Consider the following 12,508-nt stretch of genomic DNA (forward strand, 5'->3'; position numbering starts at 1 on the left):
CCTACTTTGTTGCCCCCCCCCCCCCAATTCCCCGACTTTATTTCGCCCTTTCCCCTCAAAATACAGATTTGAGGTTTCCATCAGATCGCCATTATCTGTTTGAATGGCTTACTCCTGCTTGTTCACATGACTACAAGTTAGGTCACAGCCAGCAGTAAAATGAATTGTACCAAGATACTGTAAATCAGAAATAAGAGCAGGAAATAATGGAAGCACCCATTAGGTCTGGCAGCAGGATAGGGAAATTGTATTTAGGTATTGTAATCCTTTCGTCTGTTATTTTCTAAGCATGATTTTTCTTGTTTGTGTTAGTAATAATATGCTGTATCCAAAGGAAGATAAAGAAAACCGGATCCTGCTTTATGCGGTGAGTTCACACGTTTTTAAAGTGATTGTTTTATTCAGGAATCTCAGTTTTGCTGAGATCAGCTTTCAGGAGCAAAAGTATCAACACAATATAGACAGGTGATACAAAGGACCAAAATGGTAGATACTGGATTAACTAACAAATGGGATGTGAGGCAGAAGGAGATGATAATGGGATGGGTTTGATGGAGGTGGAATGTTGTTAAGTTGGGGGTGGGGTTAATATGGACCGGGTAGGCAGTGGAAGAATCATCCAACAGCTTTGACCAAAAAATGTGGCAGAACTGATGATGTGAAATACCTGAATTCAGTGGGTTCTGAAGGTAAAGAGCCCAGTTGAAAGATGAAGTATTGCTGCTGGAGCTTGGTTGTGCTGGCCCTTACACTGTTCCACATTTTTATCAGGTGGTGTGCTATGTTGTAGTTGCATTCCCTGGTGTGTATAAGGGACTGTTTGCATTTGGTCCCACCCCAGCGGAAAGTGCTCCTGCAGGTTGTTGTATTTACATAAAGTACTTGATGTGAAGGAGCAGAATCCAGTCACACATTGGTGCATCCAGGGATATTTCTGCTGCTGCAGAGGAAGGATTGGAAAAGGGTGATGTTGTGACAAAATAAATGTCATGTAAACAAAATACCCAGCTTCTCAGGATTCTACCACCCTTTGTGTATACAAGTGCTTATTAACATCTCTCCTAAGTGATCCGGTCCTAATTCACAGGCGGTTTCCCTGTTTGGAGATTCCAGAACTTGGGAAATAGTCTGTGAATTAGGGCCAGACTGCTTATCTTTTTTTCTTGTTAATATCACAAAGACTTTGATCAGATCGCCCTTAAACGTTTAAATTCGAGAAAGAACAGACCTCATTTGGGTTTTGTTTAAAGTGTAATCCTTGAAGTCTAGGTATCATTCTTTTAAACCCATGTTGAATTCCCTCCAAGGCCAATCTTTCCTTCCAAAGTCCCACATCCGCGCTCAGTATTCAATGTAGGGTCTATAGGGTTTTGTACATTTGCAGCATAACTTCTGCATCCTGGTCCTCCACTCCTGTAGATATAAAGGCCAGCATTCCAGTAGCTTTCATGATTGTTTTCTGTACCAGTTTGTGACATTTTAAAAATCTATGCATCTGAGCCCCAAAGTGTCTCGTTCATTCACTGTATTTAACTTCATACCATCTAGTAAGTACACTGATCTACCCTTTCTCGATCCAAAGTGGATAACCTCACACTAGCTTAAATTAAACTGCATCTGTTACGGTTTTGCTCATTCACTTGGTATAAAATTATAAAGAGCAATTGATAGACTATCATCAGTACCATTATCTACATTGCCGTCTAGCTTTGTGTCATCAGCAAATTTGTGTATGTGACTTTCTGTGCCATGATCCAAGATGTGAAGAAATAATGTGAATAATTGAGGCCCTAACAGATCCTTTTGGGACACCACTAGTCACATTCTAACAATTCGGGTACAGGTATCCCCCCTCTGCTATCTGAAAGTAGAGCGTTCTTATGAAATCTTTCGTTCGCCAAAATGCCATAATGCGAAAATGCATTAATTTATATGGCAAAAGTTTGACCTCTTCTCGTAAAAGCAAAAGTCCTCTTCGGATTAGTGAAAACAGGTCCTAATGTAGGTCTTTCATAAAAGGGAAATGGCGTAAAGCGATCTTTCGAACAGCCTCCTCAGTTATCTCTATTTCCCCATTATCCCTACTCTGTCACCTGTCATGTCAGTATTTTGCCCTCAATCTCATGGCCATTAGTTAAAAGTCTTTATGTGGGATTTTTATCAGATGCCTTCTGGAAGTACATATGAATGATGTAGACATTCTCCTGTCCTCAATCACCACCTCAAAAAATACAATGAGGTTTTGCTGGGCATGACCTTTCTGTCATTAATCCATGATTAACTAAATATGTTCCAGATATGCAGTTAGTCCCAATAATTTCCCCATCATAGATATCAGGCTAACTAGTCTGTAATTACCTAATTTTCCTATTTCATCATGATGGGCTGAATAGCCTTCTGTCCTGTAACAATTCTGTGAAGCAACTGCAAATGGCAGTATTAAATTTCTGTAGTATTGAAGAGTAATCGTTCAAACTATAAATGAAAGAAACTGGATTGTGTTGGCTCCACTGTTGACAACAGTGACTTTAGCTGCCTGGGCCTTAAACTCTTCGCTCTTGCCCTCCCTCTTCCCTTTTTCCCCTCTTCTTCCTGCTTTCTCCTCTCTCCCTCCCCTCCTCTCACTCCTGCCCCCTTCTCTTCCCTCTTCTCACGTCTTCTGTCTTCTCCCTGCCTGCTTCTTACCGCAACTCCACCCTTCTCCCCCTCATTCTCCCCACTTCTGCCACACTCTTCCCCTCCCCTGCTACTCTCTTGTTCCTGCCCCTCCCTCCTGTCCCCATCCCCGTCCCCCACTTTTGTTTTTTTTTTCACACTCCATTTCAAATACTCCTTAAAGTTTGTCTTTTTGAACAACATTTTGATCATCTGTCCCAATATCTTGTGGTTCAGTGACAAATTTTGAGTTAACTGTCCCGTGAAGTACTTTGGAAGAATTTATATTGTTCAAGGTGCTACATAGGTGTTACAGTTATGGGAATAAATGACAGTAATCTGTTACCAGGTTCATTTCTCGAGTAGTCATGGCTGCTTTTAGTTTCTGACAAATCTTGCTGTTTGTATTCAGGAGTGCAACCCAACTGTGGGAGAGCTGAAGTTTACAAAGTGTAATTGTGATGCAATTAACAAGGTTTTTTTTACTGTGAGGCTGGTGGAGAACTAGAAGAAAGGAAATCCCTGGAGTCTGTGCATGGATTTATGTAAAAGCAGCAGAGCTTGTCATTTAAGTTGACAACTTGTCTGAACAACAGAGAAATGTGTTTGTAAGCAAAAAAAACGCTGAAATATTTTGTAGCTGGTGTTGGATGGCGACAAACTGATTAAATCCCTTGGCTGTTGAACATGCAAAGTGTAATCTGCAATGTTGCACAACTCTAAGTTTACTGTTGGTGAAATGCTAGTCTGTATGACACACAAAAGCACTTAAACCTTAGAATTGCAAGGGTTTAATTCATGGGTTGAGGGCGTTGCTGGCTAGACCAGCATTTATTGCCCATCCCTAATTGCCCAGAGGGCAGTTAAGATTCAACCACATTGCTGTGGGTCTGGAGTCACATGTAGGCCAGACCAGGTAAGGATGGCAGTCTCCTTCCCTAAAGGACATTAGTGCAACAGATGGGTTTTTACTGAGAATCAACAATGGTTTTGTGGTCATCATCAGACATTTAATTTCAGATTTTTATTGAATTTGAATTGTACCATCTGCCATTACAGGATTCAAACCCAGATTGCCAGAACTTTTACCTGGGTTTCTGGATTAATAGTCCAGCAATATTACCACCAGATGTTTAATGTTTTGATGTTTTAGATTACTGACTGAAAATGGGGTGAATGGTTCCTACATTCACTGGCCTGGGGCAGACTTCCTACAGAGTGGGGTTGTAAGATTAAATTTTAGGGTTGCAAGGTCCAAGAACAAAATGGCGGCCATCAAACAGTGGATCGTTTTGAATAAATTGTACTTTTCTGGCAAATTGTGCCAAGCTTGTGGCTGATTTTGTGACATCTGGTGAATCCCATCTCTGTTTTGTGCATCAGGTTTGATTCAGTGATGATTGCCACACATCCCAAGGGAGAGGATTTAAAACTCTAGCCACGACTGCTGCCATGCTGATAGGTGTGCACCAAACTTGTAAAATGGAATCACAGTGAGAAAATGTTTGGAACATAAAGACATTGCCCAGTGTTACACTAGCCCAGACAATGCAGAATGCTTCAGCAGTCTATGCTGAATCATGAGCTGCACTGGGTATCAGTGCCTCTACATTTCTGAATTCCCAAACTCTGTGCTTCCCTGCAGAATGAATGGGAAACTGAAGGTGTAAACACTTGAACCAGAAGCTTGTTCTCATCTAATCAGGGCCTGTATTAAAATGTAAATTGCTTAAAATATTCGGCAGCATCAGTGGAGAGACACACTAAGCTAATATGTCAGGACAAACACCGAATACTGGAAACACTCAGCAGTGGCAGCATCACTGGAGAGAGAATCAGAGTTAACGTTTCAAGTCCATATGAAGAACTACAGCTTTTTTTTCATGATCTGTGTGACCAGGCTCTAACTTAAATGCTATATGTTTTAATTTCAGTGTCGAAACTGTGACTACCAACAAGAAGCTGATAACAGCTGTATCTATGTCAACAAAATCACGCATGAAGTGGAGTAAGTAGCATGTGTCTGCTGTGTGCGATGTTAAGCAGTGCATCATTGTAACGGAGGCTGGCAGTTAAGTTGTAAGTGTACCATGGAGAAGCTAGCTACATGCAGGACTGGCATAACAGACACGAATTATTGAGAGTGATTAGATTAGATTCCCTACAGTGTGGAAACAGGCCTTTTGGCCCAACAAGTCCACCCAGACCCATTCCCCTGCATTTTACCCCTGACTAATGTACCGAGCACAATGGGCAATTTATCATGGCCAGTCCACCTGACCTGCACATCTTTGGACTGTTGGAAGAAACTGAAGCACCTGGAGGAAACCCACACAGGCATGGAGAGAATGTGCAAACTCTATACAGACAGTCACCCGCGGCTGGAATTGAACCCAGGTTCCTGGCGCTGTGAGGCAGCAGTACTAACCACTGAGCTACTGTGCCACCCCACCCCACCCCACCCCACCCCACTGTGGTTCTTCTCATTTCTTGTGGCTCCCTTGAACATTGTGGTTAAACGCTCTCTGTGGTCCTGAACCATGCAGACCAATATTTGCTGAATGACCTTATTTCAGTCTTCACCTAGTGCTGTGCTTTAGAGAACATAAAGTTGATCTGATTGCTGCCCCATGGTCTTGGTGGAAAGTCTGCAAGTATAGGAGCAGGAACAAGAGTGTGTGAAACTGATTCTCGAGCTCACTACACCATTTGAATAAGATTTTAGCTGATTTTAATCTTGGTGTGGCTTGAGTCTAATAAACATGTCCAAATATCTACTGGTCTCAGTCTTGAACTTAGTTACCAATTGAGCATCCACAGCTCTCTGGGGAAAAGAATTACAAAGATTCTCAAACTCAATGCAGAAGTATTGCCCTATCCGAGTCACAAATGGCCCGCTCTTATTCTCTGAGACAAAGCTCTAAACTTCCAGCCAGACCTCTCATCCCAGGAATCAATCTTGTATTTTGATTGTATTGCATTTTAAGTGATGTGTGTCCTTCCTTGGATATGGAGATCAAAACTACACAGTACTTGAGGCATAATCTCGTTAAAGTTTGTGTGCTTCAAGTCAGGATAGAACAGCTGTTCCTGTGTTGGCATCTTGATGCATAAACACCTTCCACCCAGAGATTTGACTCTTTTGGTGATGTACTAGAGGATTACTAAGATGTGGCTACTTGGAATCCTCACCTTAAGAACACCTGTTTCTGTAACCGTTTAATGACCATATCAGGATATTCCATTTAATTTTTTTTATATCCAAAAATATCTTCTTCAGCCCAGGAAAAAAATGATAAGTTTCAAGCAAGTGATACACGATCTAAACGCTAGGTGATTTTGCAAGGAACCATTTAGCAAAATATTGTAACGTTGGTAGTTTTTCATAAGAGACTCTCGGTCTGGATATACTGAGATATTGGTCTGGATTTTGCTGTTTTCAGTGAAACATTGGCACTCACTGCTGGGTTCGAAAGAACTTCCCCAGGCAAATCCAGAATCTCTATGCTGTGGTTTCCCCCAGTCTCCACCAGCTGTTTAAATCTAGCACCAAGTCAAGGCCACTTCTAACAGCAGTGCTGTGAACAACCAATCACATTGCATTATTCTCACAGACAGTGAAGGAATTTGAAAGCGCTTGAGCTTCTTTGCTTAAAATATGAATAATTCAGACAGTAAAATAAATGATTGAATTAAGAGGAAAGATTAATAATGAAGATAATCAATGCAGATTTTTTTCCGAGTCAAATAGTTTGACATCCATGGACAAACTTCGCTATTTAGGGCCAGAGGGGTGTTTAATAGTAATTTGAACTGAGTGCATTTTAAAACAAAAACCAGCTACTCTTCATTTGACACTGTTAGAGTTTTTTATAATGAGAACAAGAGTGTAGCAACTGAACTTCTGTCTTCAGTTCAGTGTTTTCCAGTTGATTGCTGTCTGGGGGAGCTCAGAGGGTGCTTGTTTTGAAGGAATGTCAAATTATGACAGCAATTTCCAAATTTCCTGGTTTCTGCTCACATATGGACGCCAGAAGTTGCGATCAGCTTGAGTGGTGTAACAGCAACGAATGTTGTGACACTCATCACCATTGGTCCAGTGGCCTTCAAGTTGAATTTCTTTTTGTTTTCTAATACATGGAATAGCTGGGCCTGATCTTGTATGGTTGAACTTTATACCAGTAACCATTGCACTGTTTTGACCGCAGCACCTACATTGTTTTCATAAAGGTATCTTTGTTCTTCTTTCACAGTGAATTGACCCAAATCATAGCTGATGTGGCACAAGATCCCACACTGCCCAGAACAGAAGACCATCCCTGCCCAAAGCAAGTAGTACTGCAGCTTTGCCTTATTGTACAAAGATGTGGAGATGCTAGTGTTGGATGGAATGGACAAAGCCGTTACAAGACACTAGGTTATAGCCCAAGACAGTTATTTAAAATCACATGCTTTCAGAGCGCTGCACCTTCTTCAGGTGAAGTAAGAGGACATGCCTCCTTCTGCTTCACCTGATGAAGGGACAGCGCTCAGAAAGCTTGTGATTTTAACTATACTTGTTGGACTACAACCTAGTGTCTTGTGACTTCAGACTTTATTTTACAAGAGTTCTCATACAGCCTAAATTTGTTGACGATCCAGTCTTGAGTTATCAGGGAGAAAGATGATGTGTCTACCTATTCACTGCACCATGCTCTCTAATACGCAGCCATTCTAAATTGTTGATCATTGAGAACCTTTCTGATTATGAGAACATTCCTGTTGAAGGGCTTATGCCTGAAAGGTCGATTCTCCTGCTCAAATGCTGCCTGACCTGATGCGCTTTTCCAGCAACACATTTTCAGCTCTGATCTCCAGCATCTGCAGACCTCACTTTCTCCTCAAATGCTGCCTGACCAGCTGTGCTTATCCAGCCCCAAACTCTTGACACAGATCTCCAGCATCTGCAGTCCTCACTTTCTCCCATTGAGAACCTTTATCAACCGTGTTGTAGAAGGTCATGGATTGGATCACACTTGCCTTTCTGTCGTAGATACGGAACAGAGGTTCTTGTTTGGTGCAATAAGAGAGGACAAAATCTGTCTTAGGAAAATGTCAGGTATATGACCTCCAATAGCACAGCAGTCAGGTGGCTTATCTGACTATGTGAATCATCCAAACCTTTCTCCAGTTGACTCAGATCTGACTGTCCTGTTGGAGCTAGTCAAAAAATAATAATACCTAATCCCCAATCTCGACAGTGTGCCTCGGCTCCTTCTGCCTTGACTTGTGATATCTAATGCTGCAACATCTCACTGCCCTCTTCCATGTTGAGTCAGCCTTTAAACCTCATAATCCTTTCCATGATGATGACTACTTATTGCACATTGTCTACCTTCTCCTAATCTCCACCCTCCTTCCATAGGCAGATGTTAGCACCCTCAATTAGGAGTAATTCATTCTCACTGTAATTGTTGTGGGCATTTAATGTCTTTTTCCTGAGAAATAGATGTTCTAACCAGAGCAGCTTGGATGTTATCCTGGGACCTGGAGCAGAGGCAGCCTCAGAAACTGGCATATCAGCCTGTGGCCTGAATGTGCAGCAGCAGCTGATGCATTGCAGAGAAAAAGCTTGAGGCATTTGCTGTGAGGAGCTGGAGCTGGGGATGGAGACTGACAGCCTGAGGCCAGTGAACCTTAGAGGGGTTTGGGATACTTGCGAAGCAGAACACTAGCTGCCATTGCCATGAGACAGATAGGTAATGTCATTAACTAATATAGCACAGACGGAGCCCATTTAACCCATCGTGCTTATGCCAGCTCTTTGTTGGGGTGTCCAGGTGATCTCCATGTCCTCTTGTCCAGGTGATCTCCATGTCCCTGTCCCTAAACACGTGTCTTTCCCCATAGCTGTTTTCTCGCCTTCAATTATCCAGTTAATTCTTAACAATGACTCCTGAATCTGTTTCCAGCCCATGCAATGCTCTCTTGGTCATAGGAGGTCTAGAATTGTTTTGCCAGTTACTCTGTCGTCTGTTTACTGACCCTCCTGGAAACAATTTCTCCTTAGTCTCCCGAGACCCTTTAAACATCTCTATCAAATCCCCTCTTAGCCCCTCAGACTGTAATGAGGGAACCTCTCTGCTTTTCCACTCCATATAACTGAGGTCCCTCAACTGATATCATACAGTAAATCACCCGTCCCTCCTTCCCAGGCCACAACACCCTACAGTGAATGGCTGAGCATTAGATGCAGTACTCCAGCTGAAGCCTAATATGAACTTTTAAGATTTTTGCATGTATTTGTGCTCTATCCCTCAGTTAAATCCAAGGATCCCAAGATTTTCTTCAGTGGTCTTCTGGATATCGAAGATTTGGGGGCATACAAGTCTCTGTTACTGCACCCACTTTAAAATTGGACCATGTTGCTTCTCCTCATTGTTTCCAGAAAATGTATGCCTTCAATCAGTTTTGTATCAAAAATGATGGGTCTAGAAAAATCAGAAAGGGAAAAACTGCTTCTGCTCATTAGGGGATTGAGAACAAGAGGCCACAGATTTAAACTTCTTATCAAAACAAGCAAAAGTGCCATGTGGTAAACCTTGTTCAAGCAGTGAGTGGGTACAGTCTGAAATGCGCAGTCTGAGTTCACTTGAAATGCTCAAAAGGGAATTAAGGCTGTTATCTGAAAATGAACTGCGTGCTTTGACAGACCAAGAGGAGAAGATGTGGGAATGGAACAATGTGAATTGTTCGTGCAGGCTTGTGGGCTGAATGGTCTCCTCCTGCACTACAGCAGTTCTGAGATTGTGTGAAAATTCACCAGGCTGTACACATTCTTCTGAAAGCTGTTAACAGCTGTTTTAAAATGTCGTTGCAGGTGTGGACACAAGGAAGCTGTGTTTTTCCAGTCACACAGTGCAAGAGCTGAGGTACAGACATTGAACCTATTGGAAATATGCACGTAATTGTCAAAAGCATGTATTCAAGCCACATAACGCAACTGAATATCATCAGTGATATGGATAATTGTGTTATCTATTAGAGGCCACAGAACAAACATTAGTTGTTTTTCACTATTTGTCCTTTGGTAAATAAAACTGAACTTTAATTTATCCTCTCTTAAAGATGTAAGGGAAGGGTGTTTAAACTTGTGAAAGTAGGTGTTGGCATGCAGTGCTGCTTTGTTTACTGACCGTATTTTTTGTTTGCTGAGTGGGTTCTCTCAGCACTCCTGCCAAGCCCAGTATCGAGCCGTCTGCAGGCTCCAGCAGCCATTGTAACCACTACTTAAACCTTCTGCCGCCTAGCTCGAAATGTGCACGTAGCTGTCTGCTTTGAAATGCCTTTGCGACAGTTTGTGAGTCTGAATGTGTAGCCAGGGAGAATAGGATAATGAACAGCCATGAATTACTCAGGGTGTGTGTGGGTTTTCTTTTGTTTTCTAAGTCATGGCTCTGAATAGGTAGCCTGGGTGATGAAAAGCTTTAAGTTTGACCCTTGATTAGAGTGCTATGGGAGTGTGACAATATGGTGTATTGGTTACAGACTCTCTGGAGAACCATAATTATTCGAAAGTGAGATCTCTGAGGATAACAAGGGTCTTGCTTTGTAAAAAAAACTAATATGTGGATATGTAGTAAATCTTATGTTAAGTACAATAGGTGTACATAAGATTTAAGTATTCTTCAGTTTTAAAATGTAAAATCCAGGAAGCTTCCCTCAAAATTTTAGACAGTTCAATTGTTGTGTTTACGTGCCTATTAAGGTTTAGGTCAGGACTGTGACCTTGCTTTATGTACAACATTAACAGCGTTTATGGTTTTAAAAGGGTGAGAAACATATTAGAATGTAGGGAAACCTGACTGCCAGTTTGCCTCCACTTCTGTGAATGAGCCAAATGGTGTCTGTGACTCATCAGGGACAAAAGATTGAGTTTGAAGCATACATCTAATTGCAGCTACCGTTCCTCCCCGCTGCAGGACGCAATGAGGCTATACTATGTGTGCACAGCACCACACTGCGGCCATCGCTGGACTGAGTGAGGAGGCTGTGTCAGCCCGTGAGACTTTGCTGTGTCCTTGTCAGACTGTACCACCTGTGACCTTTCTCAACAATCAGACTGTCAATTCATGGACAATGCAAAATTGAGTCAGAAAAATCAGCTGTTTGGTCAAATGTTTATTTTTTTTAATGCACTGACTGCTGATTTGTAAATACAGTAATAAATATTTTAAAAAGTTGGAATTATGTTCTGTGAATCAGCATTTACTTAAGTGGTATCTCTCAGTACTGTTTCACGGAATCAAGAAAAACCACTTAGTATCTGAAGTGAATATACATCAGAGTTTATCTATTCTGATTCCCTTGCCCCATACACACTGATGTTTTTCTTTGTCTTTATCTAGTTGTGTTAAATGATACAGTAAACTCCTGTGATTTTTCTTTGTTATGTAAAGGCTCTTATATAAAAGTATGTCTCAGAGAAGCTTAAAAAAATGATACAATGTATATTTTCCCACTTCTTTCGCAGCCTTGCCTTTAACTGTCTAGAGGCTTCAATTCTGCAAAACTTTCCTGAAACAAATTCTACTTGTCTCTTCATCTTTTGAGAAGCTCCTTAAAGCCTATCTTTTAAAGAAAACATTTGTTCAATTCCTGCTATCTTGCTCTTTAGTTCTTTGCAGACGGTTCACTGGATTCAAAAGGTTAACTCTGCTTTCTCTCCACGTGCTGCCAGACTTGCCGAGTATCTCTAGCTGTTTCTGTTCTTGTTCAGATCTTCAGGCATCTGCAGTTCTTTGTTTTATTTTGCTCTTTAGCTCAAAGTCCATTTGTGTTTGATAAGCCCTCCTGTCAAGTGCCTTGGGTCAATTTACTCCATAATAGCTGTATATAAATGAAAGCTGTTGCTGTGTCCCTACTTGTAATTTTATGAAACAGCAGTCTTATTCTGCTGCATTAATGTGTGCACCAATGTACATTTTAATGTCATTCTGCAGCCTGACTGACATGTTGCTGTTCTTTTCTGATGGACAGAGTTAACCAGTTACATCCACCCAATGCCTGCATCAGATTCTTCATTGATCCTCATGGACAGGATGGGAGAGAAGCAAACGTGTTCTGATTTGTAGAGTCTATGAATATTAGATGGTCAGAGAACAGGATGTAAATATTTTGGGTGATTTGTAGGCAGCAGGGTGGCTCAGTGATTAGCACTGCTGCCTCACCGCACTAGGGACTGGATACAATTCCAACCTCGGATGACTGTCTGTGTGGAGTTTGCACATTCTCCCACTGTCTGTGTGGGTTTCCTCTGGGTGCTCCGATTTCCTCTCACTATCCAAAGATGTGCAGGTTAGGTAAATTGCCCCATAGTATCCTGGGATGTGCAAGTTAGGTGGATTAGCCATAGGACATGCAGGGTTACAGGCATAGGGTGGGATGCTCTTCAGAAGGTTAGTGTGGACTCAATGGCCTACTTGCACATTGTAAGGATTCTATGATTTGGATGTGAATTGAAAAGTTTTCTGCCTGAGTCCACTCTGTGTGCATCTCATTTGTGTACCAACAAGCTGTGCTACTCAGTAGTACCTTAATTTTCTTTTCTGGAAAATTTACAGCCTCTAAACTGCAGTTTCTGGGCTGCCAGTGGCTCTATGGTACCCTGACCACTGTCTGAGTCTTCGACCTCAGCGAAGTTCCCCTTTGTCTTCACTCAGCATTCATACATTCATGTTCCCGACATTAGGAACGTGCTTTGTTACAGTGAGATTATTTTCCCCCTCTCTAACTTGCTCTGCCTTACTGGAGTTCAGAACTATGGACAGCTAGAGGCTCCCACATATTCTCCACTACACGGTTGTCCAGGAAT

At 41.9% G+C, this 12,508-nt stretch overlaps 1 protein-coding gene across 2 annotated transcripts in view; it reads left to right on the forward strand.

Annotated features, from left to right (window-relative positions):
* Nucleotides 1-10,881, forward strand: part of polr2i (RNA polymerase II subunit I) — a 21,067-nt gene extending 10,186 nt beyond the window's left edge. For both annotated transcript variants that reach the window (XM_043680856.1, XM_043680855.1), the window contains exons 2-6: nucleotides 313-367; nucleotides 4,590-4,663; nucleotides 6,909-6,983; nucleotides 9,515-9,566; nucleotides 10,617-10,881. In XM_043680856.1, coding sequence (XP_043536791.1) covers nucleotides 313-367; nucleotides 4,590-4,663; nucleotides 6,909-6,983; nucleotides 9,515-9,566; nucleotides 10,617-10,679 — 319 coding nt within the window. In that variant the 3' untranslated portion in view covers nucleotides 10,680-10,881. The remainder of the gene's footprint in view (nucleotides 1-312; nucleotides 368-4,589; nucleotides 4,664-6,908; nucleotides 6,984-9,514; nucleotides 9,567-10,616) is intronic.
* The last annotated feature ends 1,627 nt before the right edge of the window (nucleotides 10,882-12,508 follow it).

This window comes from Chiloscyllium plagiosum, chromosome 41 (assembly GCF_004010195.1).
Source record: "Chiloscyllium plagiosum isolate BGI_BamShark_2017 chromosome 41, ASM401019v2, whole genome shotgun sequence".
Lineage (NCBI taxonomy): Eukaryota > Metazoa > Chordata > Chondrichthyes > Orectolobiformes > Hemiscylliidae > Chiloscyllium > Chiloscyllium plagiosum.